At 47.3% G+C, this 16,613-nt stretch overlaps 1 protein-coding gene across 4 annotated transcripts in view; it reads right to left on the bottom strand.

Moving 5' to 3' along the window:
- Positions 1–227: 227 nt before the first annotated feature.
- Positions 228–16,613, bottom strand: part of LOC139541267 (ubiquitin carboxyl-terminal hydrolase 24-like) — a 90,711-nt gene continuing 74,325 nt past the window's right edge. For all 4 annotated transcript variants that reach the window (XM_071345722.1, XM_071345723.1, XM_071345724.1 and 1 more), the window contains 28 exons: positions 11,468–11,630; positions 11,146–11,307; positions 11,005–11,075; positions 10,773–10,933; positions 10,458–10,519; positions 10,169–10,360; positions 9,779–10,038; positions 9,347–9,592; positions 9,140–9,238; positions 8,809–8,891; positions 8,572–8,713; positions 8,154–8,482; positions 7,911–8,032; positions 6,307–6,448; positions 6,061–6,211; positions 5,789–5,884; positions 5,457–5,674; positions 5,120–5,327; positions 4,948–5,037; positions 4,691–4,793; positions 4,482–4,600; positions 4,285–4,398; positions 4,126–4,191; positions 3,960–4,026; positions 3,771–3,849; positions 3,497–3,572; positions 2,963–3,160; positions 228–2,734 (listed from right to left, as the gene is read on the bottom strand). In XM_071345722.1, the coding sequence (XP_071201823.1) occupies positions 2,672–2,734; positions 2,963–3,160; positions 3,497–3,572; positions 3,771–3,849; positions 3,960–4,026; positions 4,126–4,191; positions 4,285–4,398; positions 4,482–4,600; positions 4,691–4,793; positions 4,948–5,037; positions 5,120–5,327; positions 5,457–5,674; positions 5,789–5,884; positions 6,061–6,211; positions 6,307–6,448; positions 7,911–8,032; positions 8,154–8,482; positions 8,572–8,713; positions 8,809–8,891; positions 9,140–9,238; positions 9,347–9,592; positions 9,779–10,038; positions 10,169–10,360; positions 10,458–10,519; positions 10,773–10,933; positions 11,005–11,075; positions 11,146–11,307; positions 11,468–11,630 (3,882 nt within the window). In that variant the 3' untranslated portion in view covers positions 228–2,671. The remainder of the gene's footprint in view (positions 2,735–2,962; positions 3,161–3,496; positions 3,573–3,770; positions 3,850–3,959; positions 4,027–4,125; positions 4,192–4,284; positions 4,399–4,481; positions 4,601–4,690; positions 4,794–4,947; positions 5,038–5,119; positions 5,328–5,456; positions 5,675–5,788; positions 5,885–6,060; positions 6,212–6,306; positions 6,449–7,910; positions 8,033–8,153; positions 8,483–8,571; positions 8,714–8,808; positions 8,892–9,139; positions 9,239–9,346; positions 9,593–9,778; positions 10,039–10,168; positions 10,361–10,457; positions 10,520–10,772; positions 10,934–11,004; positions 11,076–11,145; positions 11,308–11,467; positions 11,631–16,613) is intronic.

Raw genomic sequence — 16,613 nt, 5'->3', positions numbered from 1 at the left:
ACTCTGTGTTCCACTGACGACAAGGTCAGCATCCGTGGCCCTGCCCTCTCTGAGCTCCTGACCAACCAGATTACTGACTCTGGTTCTGTGCCTCTGGTCCTCCACTCCTCCCACAACTATCCCATATTGCAACTAGCTTGACCTGAAATTAACAATGATTTTATATTTGACTGTGATCACTCCTGCTTCACACACACACACACACAAAGAACACAAAGTGTACAAAAGGCTGTGCATTCCAGTTTATTTTATATCAAATTTCCCCATAATCAAACTCTGATGTACAAATGAAAACTGGGATTCAACATGCAGGGTTCTGTCTCAGCGGACTGGCCTTCAGCAGGAGTAATGCTCAAAGCAGACAAACTGACAGAATAAAATCCTGGATCCATGTCACTCCTTCCCTCCTTCCTAACCCCTCCCTTATCACGCAGATAAAAATAAATTATTGATTAGTTGGTACTGTTGAGGAGGACTACAGGTGCTGCTGAGGGTCAAACAACATTCTGCACTGTGAGTGGGGAGTGCTGTGTCACTGGCACACCTGACCACTCTGACATCTGACACTGTCTTCTGAGACCAGGACAATACGCAGCATGGTCACACATTCACACACAGTTCATTATAGCAAGTCATCTGTGGACAGCTATGGGATTGGGGTGAGAGGAGGGATGAGAGAGGTGAGGGGAGTTGGGAGATGAAGGCACTTGAATTCTCCCAGGGGTTGGGTTAGGTCAAGAGGTTAGTGGTCAGAGTGGGTTTGTTTGATGTCAGAGCAATGACTATATATATATATATATATATGAATGGACAAAGCAATCGATCACATGACACTATTCATTCCTATGTGAAGATTCAATAGCGCATTTGAAGCCAAGGAAGTCGTTAAGATGGTGTCTCATGTGGGAGATTTATGTAGACATAACATGTGCAGTTTGAGTTACGTTGCAGGCTAGCTCAGTGCTGCCCCCTCATCGACTCTCAAGTTGAAGGCAGAACAGGGTATTGCAGGCTACTATACAATTTTAAAATAATCGGTTCAAGGACATACATCTGGTGTAATAGAAGCAATTATTGGTACCATGATTGTCTTCCATTTTTTATTACATGAAGATTGCCATATTCCCATTCACTATAATGGGGATCCTGTTTTCTGCAAACAATGCCTGCAGTACCGTGGTCAGCCTTGAACTTTGTGGTGTCAATAAGAGGGGTTTAGGTGTCAGAGGTCATGCCCCCTCTGTGTGTCCCAATGGCAAAGATAAACAAAGGCAAAGAAAGAGAAACCCAGTTTGCAAATAAGCTCCTGAATAATGATAATGTAATGATCAAGCACAGAGGGTACGCTGTGTGTGTGTGTGTATATAAGAGGGAGAGTATATTTCATTGGCACCCAAAATTAAACTTGCGTCTTATCTCTCCTCTGGTTGGCACATTGACCCTCTGCTGTCTTGTGTGTGTCTGTGTCAAAGGGCAGCTGTGGTGGCATAAGGCATGAGTACAGTGATGTCAACTGATAAACAAATGAAACAAAAAAAAACTAAAATCCAGCACTGTGAGTCACTGTTCATCAGCTGGACGGGGAGGAGAGTGCAGATTGGTTCCTTGGCTTGGTTCCGTTTGTGTTCTAGAACCCTCCATAGACTGCATTACCATAAATACCACTGTGGTTAGCGGAGTGACAGACCCAGCCATAGGAGCACGTGTTCTCTATGGAGGAGGTATCAGCTGTGTCTGTGTGTGTAAAGCACTGACAACTCAGTTTGATGTGATAAAAAGAGGTGTGTGAGGAGGGTGGTTAAGCTGGTCTAGCAGACCTAATCACTGCTTCTCTACTTCACTATAGACTGGGGTGGACTATAAAGTGCATACTTAAAAACCCCGGTTAAACGTGTGTGTGTCTGAGTTTCTCCAGAGCAGTTTATACCTTATACCACAGCCTCACACATACACACCTCTACAGAGTGGAGCACAGGACACTTTAAAATATCTTACATTTGAAATTACAGCTATGGAACAGCTCTTTACAATAATGAATGTCTATTTAGTTACATAGGCAAATATGAGCAACAACTTAAAAAACAAACAACCCCATCCCTTCCTTGTGAGACAATACTGGCTACATCTGAAGACACCCTACTGCTTATATATAGTGCACTACATATGTCACTGAACCTTTGGTCAAAAGTAGTGGACTATAAGCAACAGGGTGACGTCAGTGGAGGCTGGTGGGAGGAGCTATAGGAGGACCGGCTCATTGTAATGGCTGGAAAGGAATCTATGGAACGGTATCAAACATATGGAAATCACATGTTTGACTCCATTCCATTTCAGCAATTACAATAAGCCCTTCCTCCTATAACTCCTCCCACCAGTCTCCACTAGGTGACATTTCAGACTCCCAGGAAGAGAACAAACTGCTTTGTAATCCATTAGTCAGGTCTCTAAACTCTCCTCCAGCTCTGATTCCATTAGTCTGGTCTGGCAGAAAGACACATGATTATTCACGCATCCTTTGTTGCCCCAGCAACCAGGAGAATAAGTGTTCTGATTGGCTGAAGCGGGTCCCTCCCTCCATATTCTGGCCAATCAGAGGTGAAAAGCAGTCTTTGATTGGCTGTATGGAGCCGTGCGGTCTTGCCATTGTAGGGATTGCGTCTGATAGGAGGATCTAAGGGTCAACATCCTCCAGATCACTCTTTGAATCACCAAGCATCATGGGAGACTCGGAACCCTGAGATAAAGAGAGAGGGGAGAGAAGGATTACATGAGATGTGGCATTTCAGAGTAAAGAGATAGGTAGATATAGTTTTTATGAAATCGATTCATACGAAACTCTCCAGCCTAGATTTAGAGCCCCGTTCTAAGAAGTGGCAATATCTCTATTCTTGGGCTGTTACTGTTCTCTTTATACATTCTACCTCTGAAGTTTTCCATAAACACACTGTCAGACTGTGTGTACCTGTCGGAGGCTGCGGTCGGCGTTCTCGTTGGCTGGGCTGCCGTCAGAGCCGTTGCTGCTGCCAGACGGCTCCTTCTCGTTGAGCAGTGCAGTGGCGTAGGCCAGCGTGTCCTGGGCTGAGATGGTGCGCTGGAATGTTTTGGCTGTGGACGTCTCATTGGACACGTTGCTCTGAGGAGTCCAGTAGTGTTCCGACATCTGACAGAGAAACACACTGTTACTCTAACGCATACTCTACTTTCCCACACACACACACACACAAACATGCCTCACGCATGTACACTCACACCACAGGAGGTTTGTGGCACCTTAATTGGGGAGGACGAGCTCGTGGTAATGACTGAAGTAAGTGCAATGGTATCATATACATCAAACTCATAGTTCAGGTGTTTGATGCCATTCCATTTGCTCTGTTCCGGGCATTACTATGATCTGTTCTCCCCTCAGCAGCCTCCTGTGACTCACACGTACATATGAGCGACAGGTCTGAAATAGTCTGCTGGATTGTGTGTGTTATTTGTTCTTGATGCTTGCCTTTTTCTGCAGCCATTGCACTGCCCAGCTCCAGTGACCAGACAGATCTTTAAAATAGTCCTTAGCAGGAACACACCTGGAGACAGACACACACAAACACGTTATGTGAAACCAGGAAGTGTGAAATGAGAGGTTTTCACAGAACTGAAAAATGTGCATTACTTTGATGTATTTGCTGCAACGGTCAAATCTACCCCCATTCAATATTTTCAGCCTGAGACACTATTGGGGCGACATGAACATATTTCTCAAAGCGGTCTCTGGAGAAACTCACTTCTGTGCCAGGGTAACCAGGAACTTGACACACTGATAGCAGCGGCTGCTGTCCACATTGTTACTCTGGTGCATCAATGCTGCAAACAAGAGAACAGAGTCACACACACACACACACACACACACACACACACACACACACACACACACACACACACAAAAGCCCAGTGAAGAGTGGAAGGTAGCCTACCTAGCAGGCCTTTCTCTGACTCGAAGGCGTACTTCAGTCTCTGAGTCTGAAGAGGATCCTCCACCACCTGAGAACACACACACATTACACACGCAGTCTGGAGCTGGCATTATTCACTGTGTTTCCAAGGACACGCAGAAAGGTTTGATTGCCAGCTGTCACTCACCAGCAGCTCCTGCAGCAGCTGGAACACGTTCTTCAGCTCATGGGGCGGAGCGGTCTCCAACTGAGTCTACACACACACGGTATTGGATGCGTTTTGTGCTGGGATTTGTAGTTATCTGTGATAATGGATTTGTTTAGGGCTGGGAGTTGTAGTTCTTACCTTGAGCAGCTGTAGTACTCCCAGGGAGAAGGGTTCGTTACAGAAGGAGCAGTACGTCACCATCTCTATCAGCACAGTCAGAGGGCCGGACAACTCCCGCACGGCAAACATCACCTACACACACGGAAACAGTTACAAATACAACCTCTTCCATATAGATGTGTCAATGTGTGTGTATGCATGAGACTGTGTGTTACCTCCAGCAGGTAAGGCTGTCCCTCGTGGGTGAAGAGCGAGGCCATGATGTCAGCGTTGAGCTGGAGGAGGGTGGAGGAGGCAGGGACACTGCTCACATTCAGCTTACAGACACCTTGATCTGAGAAATACACACAATCACGTCAGGTTACACACATCAGCGTATTATGGAAGCATCCTAACTGTGGTAATGTGTGTTTGTGTGTGTTACCATGTGTGTGCTGTGTGTTGAGGTCTGAGTGGAGAGTCATCAGGGCCAGAGTGGAGTGCAGGTGCAGGAACTCTCTGGCCTGGGCTGGACTCCATCTCCGATTCTAGAGCGAGAGAACGAAAGAGAGATAGAGAGAACGCAAGATAGAGGGAGTGGGAAAAAGGTGATGAGCTTCCAGAACCATCAACAACAACATCCTGTCATATTCATTTCTCTGCAGATGAGCAGGAATTGAGTGTGTGGGTGTGTGTGCGTACCTGGTTGTTCTGTCTGTTGGGCCCGAGGAGGAAGATGAGCATCCTGCGATACGCTGAGTGTTTCAACAACAACTGGCACGGACCAGAGCCCTGGGAGAAAGAGATACTGATATCAGAGTGGATCTGTCTATGTGTGCATGTAATGTGTTCATATGGTGCTTGTGTGTGTTACCCTCTGAGCAAAGTTGCTGAAGAGGCTGAAGTATTGGTTGCAGTGTTTGACGTTCTCAGGAACGTCTTTGTCCAATAGGGAGAGGAGCGCATCGGTCAGGCTGTCCAATCCAGAGTCAGTGAAGTGGAGCGCACTCTCTAAGGTTTTCTCCAAGATGGCTGCCACTACGACCCTCACCTCCCTCACCCCGCACTCCAACAGACACACCCTGGGGGGAGGAGAGAAAGAGAAGATCAGTTGGATTGATGAGTAGTAATGTAAGTACTATAAGCAGTAGTGTTATGTTAGTACTGCAGTGGTTCTGTGTGGAGTGTTGTAGTATTATAGTTGTACTGACTTGGTGATCTCTCGTCCCTCAGGTCCCACCAGGTACTGAGCCATCCAGTGACAGGCTTCACTGCTTTTAGACAGCAGCACCTCAACCGTAGCCATCCACTCCTCGGTGTCCACCCGCAGCTTCTTCTTGGTGTGGAGGTAGGTGTGGAACAGGAAGTGGACCGCCAACTGGAGACTCTCTCTGGCCATGGCCTGGTAGGCTGGGTGCTTCAGCTTTGTCTGGAATACAACACACATTGCTTATAAGAACAGTTTGGAGAGGCAGGCACAACCTAGAATTATGCTGACACGTCTCTGTTTTTCCTACACCCACAAACAGTCACAAACACGTACCGCGTTGACGGAGGCCAGTGACAGAGTGAAGTTGAAGTAGTCGCTGTTGTACACATCTCTGTTCTTCATAAACTTCAGGTTCTCATCTCTCACCATCTACACACACACACACAAAGACAAAGAGACAGAGAAGTTTGTCTGTGTACCACAAGAGAGTCTGTTAACTTTCTTAGCTAAAGCCTAAGCATGAACACAGTGTGCTATTAAAGTCTTCAGGTCTCAAGTAAGGTTATTGATAAAAAAAACATGGTCCACTGAACCAGTGTATTTACCTGGTAGATCCTAGCAGGCATCTTCTCCACAAACAGTCCTTTCTTCTCTCCCTTCCGTACGAGGCGGGTCAGGACAGAGAGACGGTCATTGTTGGCCCTGGGGGGCCGAGGGGACGACTGGGGACTGACATCTGGGCTAGAGGGTGCCGAACTACATGGGAGAGAGAGGGTTAAAGTGCGAGTTGTGTGGGTGTATATTTAGACTGTGTGTGTGTGTGTGTGTGTGTGTGTGTGAGAGAGACTCACAGTGTGAGGTCTTCTGCTTCTTGCCTCATGGCGCTGACTCTGCTCTTCTTGGGGAGAACAGGAGAGTTCTGGTCACTGATCCTCTGGTAGAACAACATGTAGGCGTTCCAATACCGCCGCCGCACGTCAGGGTAGGGGTTAGCTACACACACACACAGATAGGGATGTTTGATCTTTCATGTCATTAAAGTTGCACTACGCAGAAATCGCTCCGCCATTTACTGGTTGCTAAAACTCTAATAGTTCGCCAAATTTCAGTTTATGTTCCAAAATAAGCTAGTATAGTGTGGAGAATCATTGTACCATCTAAACCGCTGTGAAAAATATTCTTGTTCCAGCTGGTGTACAAAACCGAAAGTAAAAGACACAAAAACAAAACTTAAGAAAGGGAAGCATAGAAATACTGCACATAGAACATATATACATTTACATTACATTTAAGTCATTTAGCAGACGCTCTTATCCAGAGCGACTTACAAATTGGTGCATTCACCTTATGATATCCAGTGGAACAACCACTTTACAATAGTGCATCTAACTCTTTTAAGGGGGGGGGGGGGGGGGTTAGAAGGATTACTTTATCCTATCCTAGGTATTCCTTAAAGAGGTGGGGTTTCAGGTGTCTCCGGAAGGTGGTGATTGACTCCGCTGACCTGGTGTCGTGAGGGAGTTTGTTCCACCATTGGGGTGCCAGAGCAGTGAACAGTTTTGACTGGGCTGAGCGGGAACTGTACTTCCTCAGAGGTAGGGAGGCGAGCAGGCCAGAGGTGGATGAACGCAGTGCCCTTGTTTGGGTGTAGGGCCTGATCAGAGCCTGAAGGTACGGAGGTGCCGTTCCCCTCACAGCTCCGTAGGCAAGCACCATGGTCTTGTAGCGGATGCGAGCTTCAACTGGAAGCCAGTGGAGAGAGCGGAGGAGCGGGGTGACGTGAGAGAACTTGGGAAAGTTGAACACCAGACGGGCTGCGGCGTTCTGGATGAGTTGTAGGGGTTTAATGGCACAGGCAGGGAGCCCAGCCAACAGCGAGTTGCAGTAATCCAGACGGGAGATGACAAGTGCCTGGATTAGGACCTGCGCCGCTTCCTGCGTGAGGCAGGGTCGTACTCTGCGAATGTTGTAGAGCATGAACCTACAGGAACGGGTCACCGCCTTGATGTTAGTTGAGAACGACAGGGTGTTGTCCAGGATCACGCCAAGGTTCTTAGCACTCTGGGAGGAGGACACAATGGAGTTGTCAACCGTGATGGCGAGATCATGGAACGGGCAGTCCTTCCCCGGGAGGAAGAGCAGCTCCGTCTTGCCGAGGTTCAGCTTGAGGTGGTGATCCGTCATCCACACTGATATGTCTGCCAGACATGCAGAGATGCGATTCACCACCTGGTTATCAGAGGGGGGACTACCACTTCTTAGACTTGCTTTCAAGTGGAATGATTGATCTATAACTCCCATTTCTATGTGAATTTGGTCAGGTCGCCCAAAAAGTTACATATTACCACTAATGTACAGAAGGAACTGGACGCTACCCGAGGGACATCACAACTTTTGCTGCTGAGAATGTTTTGTTGATATCCACTACTTGGTCTACCTGTTAAATAGGACTTACACTGGTCGTAGACTTTAGGCCGGTACTCTCCTCCAAAGCACTCGTACTCCAGAGTCTCGTCATTCATATCAAACTCCTCGACCACGTTGTCATTAAACTTATACCACCTTCCCCTAGCACTGCTGAGGACAGTAGAGGAGAGGACAGGATGATAAGTTGATAATTTGTGTTAAAAGTACAAGTACTTGTCTTAAACGTGAGATATTTTTTTATGACACTTAAGTGTGTGTGTATGTCTCTTACCGTCTGTCCTTGATGAAGGAGTAGTAGTGTCCAGCGTGTGCCTGTCCACTGTGGACTACAACTCCCACCAGTTCGTAGTTCTCTGAGATGGTCACCTTCTTCCTGGGTGAGCCCCCTGCCTCGCCCCGGCCGTCTCCCCCCTCCGCACCCCCATCCTGACGAGCCATGCCAGACACTGTGTAGGGCTCCATGTTCAGCACCCAGGGAAACCTGATCTGCTCGTCATATTTGATGGAGCGTCCGCTCTCCCAGTCGAAACCGAAGCGCATCAGATGGATACAGAGAACACTGGGTAGGGACTTTATGCAGGTCCGCTTCACTGTGGTACGCTGGAGAGATACGTACACCGCGTTAACATAAATGTTCACACAACACTGGACAGCAACTTAATAAACACCCTCTTTATACACACACACACCTTCTCCTTGCACTTTTCGCAGTAGTAGGCGTTGGTTCCTTCTAGCACCTCCCCCCTGACAAACTGGTCCAATGAGATCTCCAGACTCTGACAGGAAGTCACACCCAGGTTCAGCGCCATAAACGTCTCCTCTCGCTCATACCTATGATCAGGGATCACAGGTTATAGTTAGGAGTTTATACGTGATGGCTGCCTTTGTTTTTGTGTGTGTGTGTGTGTGTGTGTGTCTGAGCTCACCGGTGAGGGCAGTCTTTGCAGATCTTCTGATCAGAGAAGATTCCCTGGAAAGTATTCTTGAAGATCTGCTCACGGCCGATTTTCTGAAAAATAAGACAGACCCAACATCTCTATAATTATAAAGGTGTGTGTTGTGTTACATTGTAGTACACACACGTGTTAAGTAGATGTGAATAGTGGAGTGTGTGTTACATTACATTTGACATATAAACTAGCGAGGTGAGACAACAACACATCAATCGTATCAAGTACATTTTTCCTCCACAAAGTATTTATCAGCAAAGTCAGTGCTAGTGGGAAAAGACAAGTGCCTTTTGTTATTGTGTGTTACCTTGAGGTGCTCGTCCAACTGGTCCACCAGTGAAGTGAAGAACTCATAGGCATCCTGCTGCTCCCGTACATACAGCTCCTTATTCCACATCTTAAAGATCTACAGAAACACATAGACCTGTTATTTCTGACCGAAACATGGCTAGTCAGTTGGGTATGTGCTGTGTATTAGAATGAGTGTGTGTGTGTAGTGCGCATGTTTAGACACCTTCCAGAAGTTCTCAGGGACGTAGTACTGCAGCTTGCTCTCCATCAGGTGTCCGAACAGAGACTGGACCTGACAGAAAACACTCTCGTCTGGCTGCTCCGTGTCGTCCTCTATAGACAGAAAGGCCTCAGCCAGGCCAGGCTGCATGTACAGCTGCTGGAATACAGCATTCATATAGCAGGTGGCTCCACCGTTCTTTAACCCTACGAACCCTGACACAGAACAACTGTCCACCGGCGGGAGGAACTGAGAGAGGGGCACGGAGGGAACAGCAGAGAGAGACACGTTGAAGGTAGACTGACTATCAAGATGACCTATTAGCCTTTCTTATAACGTCACGCACCTGTAACACTTCAGTTCTATCACGCAATTCTCCATTCACCTCTGTTTCTTTGTTGTGTGTGTGTGTTCAAGCATGTGTGGGAGACTCACGTCAAACTCCTTGCTGAGCGAGGGGTCTGACTGGTGGTGCATGGACAGCAGTTCTCTGGTGATAAGCTGTAGGTTGGCCACAGAGCTGTCTGCCAGCATCACCAGCACCTCGTAGGCTGCCAATCTGCTGCTGGCCGTGCTGCACTTGGGGTGGAAGTCGTGGCTGGGGGGGGAGCTAGAGGCGGGGTCAGACGTGTTCAGGATGATGCGGGACGCTCGGAACAGGAAGTCATCCAACAGCTGCTGGATCAGAGAGGGACCTGCGGAGAACAGACCGACAGACACAGAGAGAGACAGACAGAGACTTCAGATCACACACCTTCTACGAGCTCCAGATGGCCGTACGGCCTCCTGATCAAAATCTCAAAACATGCTTATGTGTGTTCTCACCCAGGTGTTCCTTCTCGGTGCCACAGAGTGACAGTAGTGTTTTGATGAGGCGGAGGTGTCCAGCCTGCAGGATGTTGTCAGCCTCGCTAGTCTCCATCTCAGAGCTCCAGCTGGGCTCAAAGTTATCCAACCAGCTGATCTCATCTTCCAACATGGCTGCTGCACTCACTGACAACACCTCCATCTCTGAACCTGAGGGAGGGGGACAGGAGCATTCCTCCTGGGTCAATGACAGTGTTGAAAAATTGTTGGTGCGTGTGTGTGTGTGTGCGCGTGTGTGTAAACTCACTGGTCAGGTCATCCAGTAGTTGACATCGCAGTTCAAAGTATTCAGTACACTGAGACAGCAACCTGGACAGACAGAACAACATTATACACTCAGATACAGACAGATAGACAGGCACATACTGAACAAATGGGCCCTGGCGCTATACATCCAAATACATTTATAACCAACTACAGCTATATAACGCTACATATCAGCTTCCAATTATATTTTACATTTAGTCAATCTATCATTGGTCACAGATATGTTTGACAACAGATGGCGGCAAATTAACTTCCTACTGCCTCCCAGCAGCAACGACAACACGTGTGTGTGTACCTCTGGTTGACTCCTCTCATGACAGACGTGGGGCTCCAGAGGGGCAGCTGGGAGGTGAGGACGACTCGCAGCAGGAACACGTTGGGCTTGATGATCTCAGGGAACGCAGACGTGTCTGATTGGCTCAGAGTGTACAGCTGGTCACACGCCACGCGCCGGATCTGACATAGAGACACAGGTTATAAGACACACACTCAGTCTCACAACCCCCCCCCCCCCACACCCTAGCTACCTCGCCACTGGCTGATCCCAGCAGGATGTCGATGATGAAGTCGCTGACACAGGGGAGGTTGTAGAATGACCCTGGATAGAGACAAACACTGTTAGCATTCGGTCTTCACAAGATAGTGTGTGTGTGTGTGACACGTGTTACCTAGCTGCTGTGTCCGTAGCTGTAGGCAGGTGACCAGTAGAGACAGGGCCTCTCTAGCAATGATGCAGTCTTTAATTGAAACACTCTGCTGCTTCACACATATCCCAGCATGCAACGCAGTGGGCGGCGCCTCGCCCTCACTGCTGGAGCTGCAGTTACTTCCTGTAGAAAGAGAGACAGACATCAGTAGATGGCAAAACAATCAGAATACCAGAGAAACAGGCGATAATCTATTTCATTGCTGATAATTCAGGCTGTCGGTGCAATAATTCAGGCTGTCGGTGCCATTATTATCCATCAGTTTCTTGTGTGTGTGTCTCACCAGTGCTGCTGACACGGCTGCGGACCACGAGGGGGAGGAGTGAGCTGTGTTCAGGTCTGATTGGCTGAGGACTGCCGACGAGATCCAATCGGCCGGCGGCTGCTGCCCAGGTTAGACGCATGAAACACGCCACCGTCGAGGTGAAGTCCCCCACCTCCATCGTCTACAGAGGAGCGACAGGGTTAGAGGTGTGTGTGTGTGTATTAGGTATGCATTAGAGGTGTGTGTGCGTGTGTATTAGGTGTGTGTTAGGCATGCATTAGAGGTGTGTGTGTATTAGGTATGCATTAGAGGTGTATGTGTGTGTGTTAGGTATGCATTAGAGGTGTGTGTGTGTGTGTGTATTAGGTATGCATTAGAGTTGTGTGTGTATTAGGTATGCATTAGAGGTGTGTGCGTGTGTTAGGTATGTATTAGAGGTGTGTGTGTGTGTGTGTGTGTATTAGGTAGGCATTAGAGGTGTATGTGTGTGTTAGGTATGCATTAGAGGTGTGTTAGGTATGCATTAGAGGTGTGTTAGGTATGCATTAGAGGTGTGTGTGTGTGTGTGTATATTAGGTATGCATTAGAGGTGTGTGTGTGTATATTAGGTATGCATTAGAGGTGTGTGTGTGTGTTAGGTATGCATTAGAGGTGTATGTGTGTATTAGGTGTGTGTTAGGCATGCATTAGAGGTGTGTGTGTATTAGGTATGTATTAGAGGTGTGTGTGTGTGTGTGTTAGGTATGCATTAGAGGTGTGTGTGTGTGTGTATTAGGTATGTATTAGAGGTGTATGTGTGTGTGTTAGGTATGCATTAGAGATGTGTGTGTGTGTGTGTATTAGGTAGGCATTAGAGGTGTATGTGTGTGTTAGGTATGCATTAGAGGTGTGTGCGTGTGTTAGGTATGTATTAGAGGTGTGTGTGTGTGTGTGTGTATTAGGTAGGCATTAGAGGTGTATGTGTGTGTTAGGTATGCATTAGAGGTGTGTTAGGTATGCATTAGAGGTGTGTTAGGTATGCATTAGAGGTGTGTGTGTGTGTGTGTATATTAGGTATGCATTAGAGGTGTGTGTGTGTATATTAGGTATGCATTAGAGGTGTGTGTGTGTGTTAGGTATGCATTAGAGGTGTATGTGTGTGTTAGGCATGCATTAGAGGTGTGTTAGGTATGCATTAGAGGTGTGTGTGTGTGTATATTAGGTATGCATTAGAGGTGTGTGTGTGTATGTTAGGTATGCATTAGAGGTGTGTGTGTGTTAGGTATGCATATGTGTGTGTATTAGGTGTGTGTTAGGCATGCATTAGAGTTGTGTGTGTATTAGGTGTGTGTTAGGCATGCATTAGAGGTGTGTGTGTATTAGGTATGTATTAGAGGTGTGTGTGTGTGTGTGTTAGGTATGCATTAGAGGTGTGTGTGTGTGTATTAGGTATGTATTAGAGGTGTGTGTGTGTTAGGTATGCATTAGAGGTGTGTGTGTGTGTATTAGAGGTATGTGTGTGTGTGTATTAGGTGTGCATTAGAGGTGTGTGTGTGTGTATATATTAGGTATGCATTAGAGGTGTGTGTGTGTATTAGGTGTGTGTTAGGTATGCATTAGAGGTGTGTGTGTATTAGGTATGCATTAGAGGTGTGTGTGTGTGTGTGTGTGTGTGTGTATTAGGTATGCATTAGAGGTGTGTGTGTGTGTATTAGGTATGCATCAGAGGTGTGTGTTAGGTATGCATTAGAGGTGTGTGTGTGTTAGGTATGCATTAGAGGTGTGTGTGTGTGTTAGGTATGCATTAGAGGTGTGTGTGTGTGTTAGGTATGCATTAGAGGTGTGTGTGTGTGTTAGGTATGCATTAGATGTGTGTGTGTGTGTTAGGTATGCATTAGATGTGTGTGTGTGTGTGTGTGTTAGGTATGCATTAGATGTGTGTGTGTGTGTGTGTGTTAGGTATGCATTAGATGTGTGTGTGTGTGTGTGTTAGGTATGCATTAGAGGTGTGTGTGTGTGTGTGTGTGTGTGTTAGGTATGCATTAGAGGTGTGTGTGTGTGTGTGTTAGGTATGCATTAGAGGTGTGTGTGTGTGTGTGTGTGTTAGGTATGCATTAGATGTGTGTGTGTGTGTGTTAGGTATGCATTAGGGGTGTGTGTGTGTGTGTGTGTGTGTGTGTTTGGTATGCATTAGGGGTGTGTGTGTGTGTGTGTGTGTGTGTTTGGTATGCATTAGGGGTGTGTGTGTGTGTGTGTGTGTTTGGTATGCATTAGGGGTGTGTGTGTGTGTGTGTGTGTGTGTGTGTTTGGTATGCATTAGGGGTGTGTGTGTGTGTGTGTGTGTGTTTGGTATGCATTAGGGGTGTGTGTGTGTGTTTGGTATGCATTAGGGGTGTGTGTGTGTGTGTGTGTGTGTGTTTGGTATGCATTAGGGGTGTGTGTGTGTGTGTGTGTGTGTGTTTGGTATGCATTAGGGGTGTGTGTGTGTGTGTGTGTGTGTGTGTGTTTGGTATGCATTAGGGGTGTGTGTGTGTGTGTGTGTGTGTGTGTGTTTGGTATGCATTAGGGGTGTGTGTGTGTGTGTGTGTGTGTGTGTGTTTGGTATGCATTAGGGGTGTGTGTGTGTGTGTGTGTGTGTTTGGTATGCATTAGGGGTGTGTGTGTGTGTGTGTGTTTGGTATGCATTAGGGGTGTGTGTGTGTGTGTGTGTTTGGTATGCATTAGGGGTGTGTGTGTGTGTGTGTGTTTGGTATGCATTAGGGGTGTGTGTGTGTGTGTGTGTTTGGTATGCATTAGGGGTGTGTGTGTGTGTGTGTGTGTGTGTTTGGTATGCATTAGGGGTGTGTGTGTGTGTGTTTGGTATGCATTAGGGGTGTGTGTGTGTGTGTGTGTGTGTGTTTGGTATGCATTAGGGGTGTGTGTGTGTGTGTGTGTGTGTGTTTGGTATGCATTAGGGGTGTGTGTGTGTGTGTGTGTGTGTGTGTGTTTGGTATGCATTAGGGGTGTGTGTGTGTGTGTGTGGTGTGTGTTAGGGGTGTGTGTGTGTGTGTGTGTGTGTGTGTTTGGTGTGCATTAGGGTGTGTGTGTGTGTGTGTGTGTGTGTGTGTGTTTGGTATGCATTAGGGGTGTGTGTGTGTGTGTTTGGTATGCATTAGGGGTGTGTGTGTGTGTGTGTGTGTTTGGTATGCATTAGGGGTGTGTGTGTGTGTGTGTGTGTGTGTGTTTGGTATGCATTAGGGGTGTGTGTGTGTGTGTGTGTGTGTGTTTGGTATGCATTAGGGGTGTGTGTGTGTGTGTGTGTGTGTGTGTTTGGTATGCATTAGGGGTGTGTGTGTGTGTGTGTGTGTTTGGTATGCATTAGGGGTGTGTGTGTGTGTGTGTGTGTGTGTTTGGTATGCATTAGGGGTGTGTGTGTGTGTGTGTGTGTGTGTTTGGTATGCATTAGGGGTGTGTGTGTGTGTGTGTGTGTGTGTTTGGTATGCATTAGGGGTGTGTGTGTGTGTGTGTGTGTGTGTGTTTGGTATGCATTAGGGGTGTGTGTGTGTGTGTGTGTGTGTGTGTTTGGTATGCATTAGGGGTGTGTGTGTGTGTGTGTGTGTGTGTGTGTGTTTGGTATGCATTAGGGGTGTGTGTGTGTGTGTTTGGTATGCATTAGGGGTGTGTGTGTGTGTGTGTGTGTGTTTGGTATGCATTAGGGGTGTGTGTGTGTGTGTGTGTGTGTTTGGTATGCATTAGGGGTGTGTGTGTGTGTGTGTGTGTGTGTTTGGTATGCATTAGGGGTGTGTGTGTGTGTGTGTGTTTGGTATGCATTAGGGGTGTGTGTGTGTGTGTGTGTGTGTGTGTTTGGTATGCATTAGGTGTGTGTGTGTGTGTGTGTGTGTTTGGTATGCATTAGGGGTGTGTGTGTGTGTGTGTGTGTGTGTTTGGTATGCATTAGGGGTGTGTGTGTGTGTGTGTGTGTGTGTTTGGTATGCATTAGGGGTGTGTGTGTGTGTGTGTGTGTGTGTTTGGTATGCATTAGGGGTGTGTGTGTGTGTGTGTGTGTGTGTGTGTGTGTGTGTGTGTGTGTGTGTGTGTGTGTGTGTGTGTGTGTTGGTGTGCATTAGGGGTGTGTGTGTGTGTTAGGTGTGCATTAGGGGTGTGTGTGTGTGTGTTTGGTATGCATTAGGGGTGTGTGTGTGTGTGTTTGGTATGCATTAGGGGTGTGTGTGTGTTTGGTATGCATTAGGGGTGTGTGTGTGTGTGTGTGTGTGTTTGGCATGCATTAGGGGTGTGTGTGTGTGTGTGTGTGTGTGTGTTTGGTATGCATTAGGGGTGTGTGTGTGTGTGTTTGGTATGCATTAGGGGTGTGTGTGTGTGTGTTTGGTATGCATTAGGGGTGTGTGTGTGTGTGTTTGGTATGCATTAGGGGTGTGTGTGTGTGTGTGTGTGTGTGTTTGGTATGCATTAGGGGTGTGTGTGTGTGTGTGTGTGTGTGTTTGGTATGCATTAGGGGTGTGTGTGTGTGTGTGTGTGTGTGTGTTTGGTATGCATTAGGGGTGTGTGTGTGTGTGTGTGTGTGTGTGTGTTGGTATGCATTAGGGGTGTGTGTGTGTGTGTGTGTGTGTGTGTTTGGTATGCATTAGGGGTGTGTGTGTGTGTGTGTGTTTGGTATGCATTAGGGTGTGTGTGTGTGTGTGTGTGTGTGTGTGTGTGTGTTTGGTATGCATTAGGGGTGTGTGTGTGTGTGTTTGGTATGCATTAGGGGTGTGTGTGTGTGTGTGTGTGTGTGTTTGGTATGCATTAGGGGTGTGTGTGTGTGTGTGTGTGTTTGGTATGCATTAGGGGTGTGTGTGTGTGTGTGTGTGTGTTTGGTATGCATTAGGGGTGTGTGTGTGTGTGTTTGGTATGCATTAGGGGTGTGTGTGTGTGTGTTTGGTATGCATTAGGGGTGTGTGTGTGTGTGTTTGGTATGCATTAGGGGTGTGTGTGTGTGTGTGTGTGTGTGTTTGGTATGCATTAGGGGTGTGTGTGTGTGTGTGTGTGTGTGTGTTTGGTATGCATTAGGGGTGTGTGTGTGTGTGTGTGTGTGTGTGTGTTTGGTATGCATTAGGGGTGTGTGTGTGTGTGTGTGTGTGTGTGTTTGGTATGCATTAGGGGTGTGTGTGTGTGTGTGTGTGTGTGTGTTTGGTATGCATTAGGGGTG

This window comes from Salvelinus alpinus, chromosome 16 (assembly GCF_045679555.1).
Source record: "Salvelinus alpinus chromosome 16, SLU_Salpinus.1, whole genome shotgun sequence".
NCBI lineage: Eukaryota > Metazoa > Chordata > Actinopteri > Salmoniformes > Salmonidae > Salvelinus > Salvelinus alpinus.
This window is presented reverse-complemented; position numbering and strand designations above follow the sequence as displayed.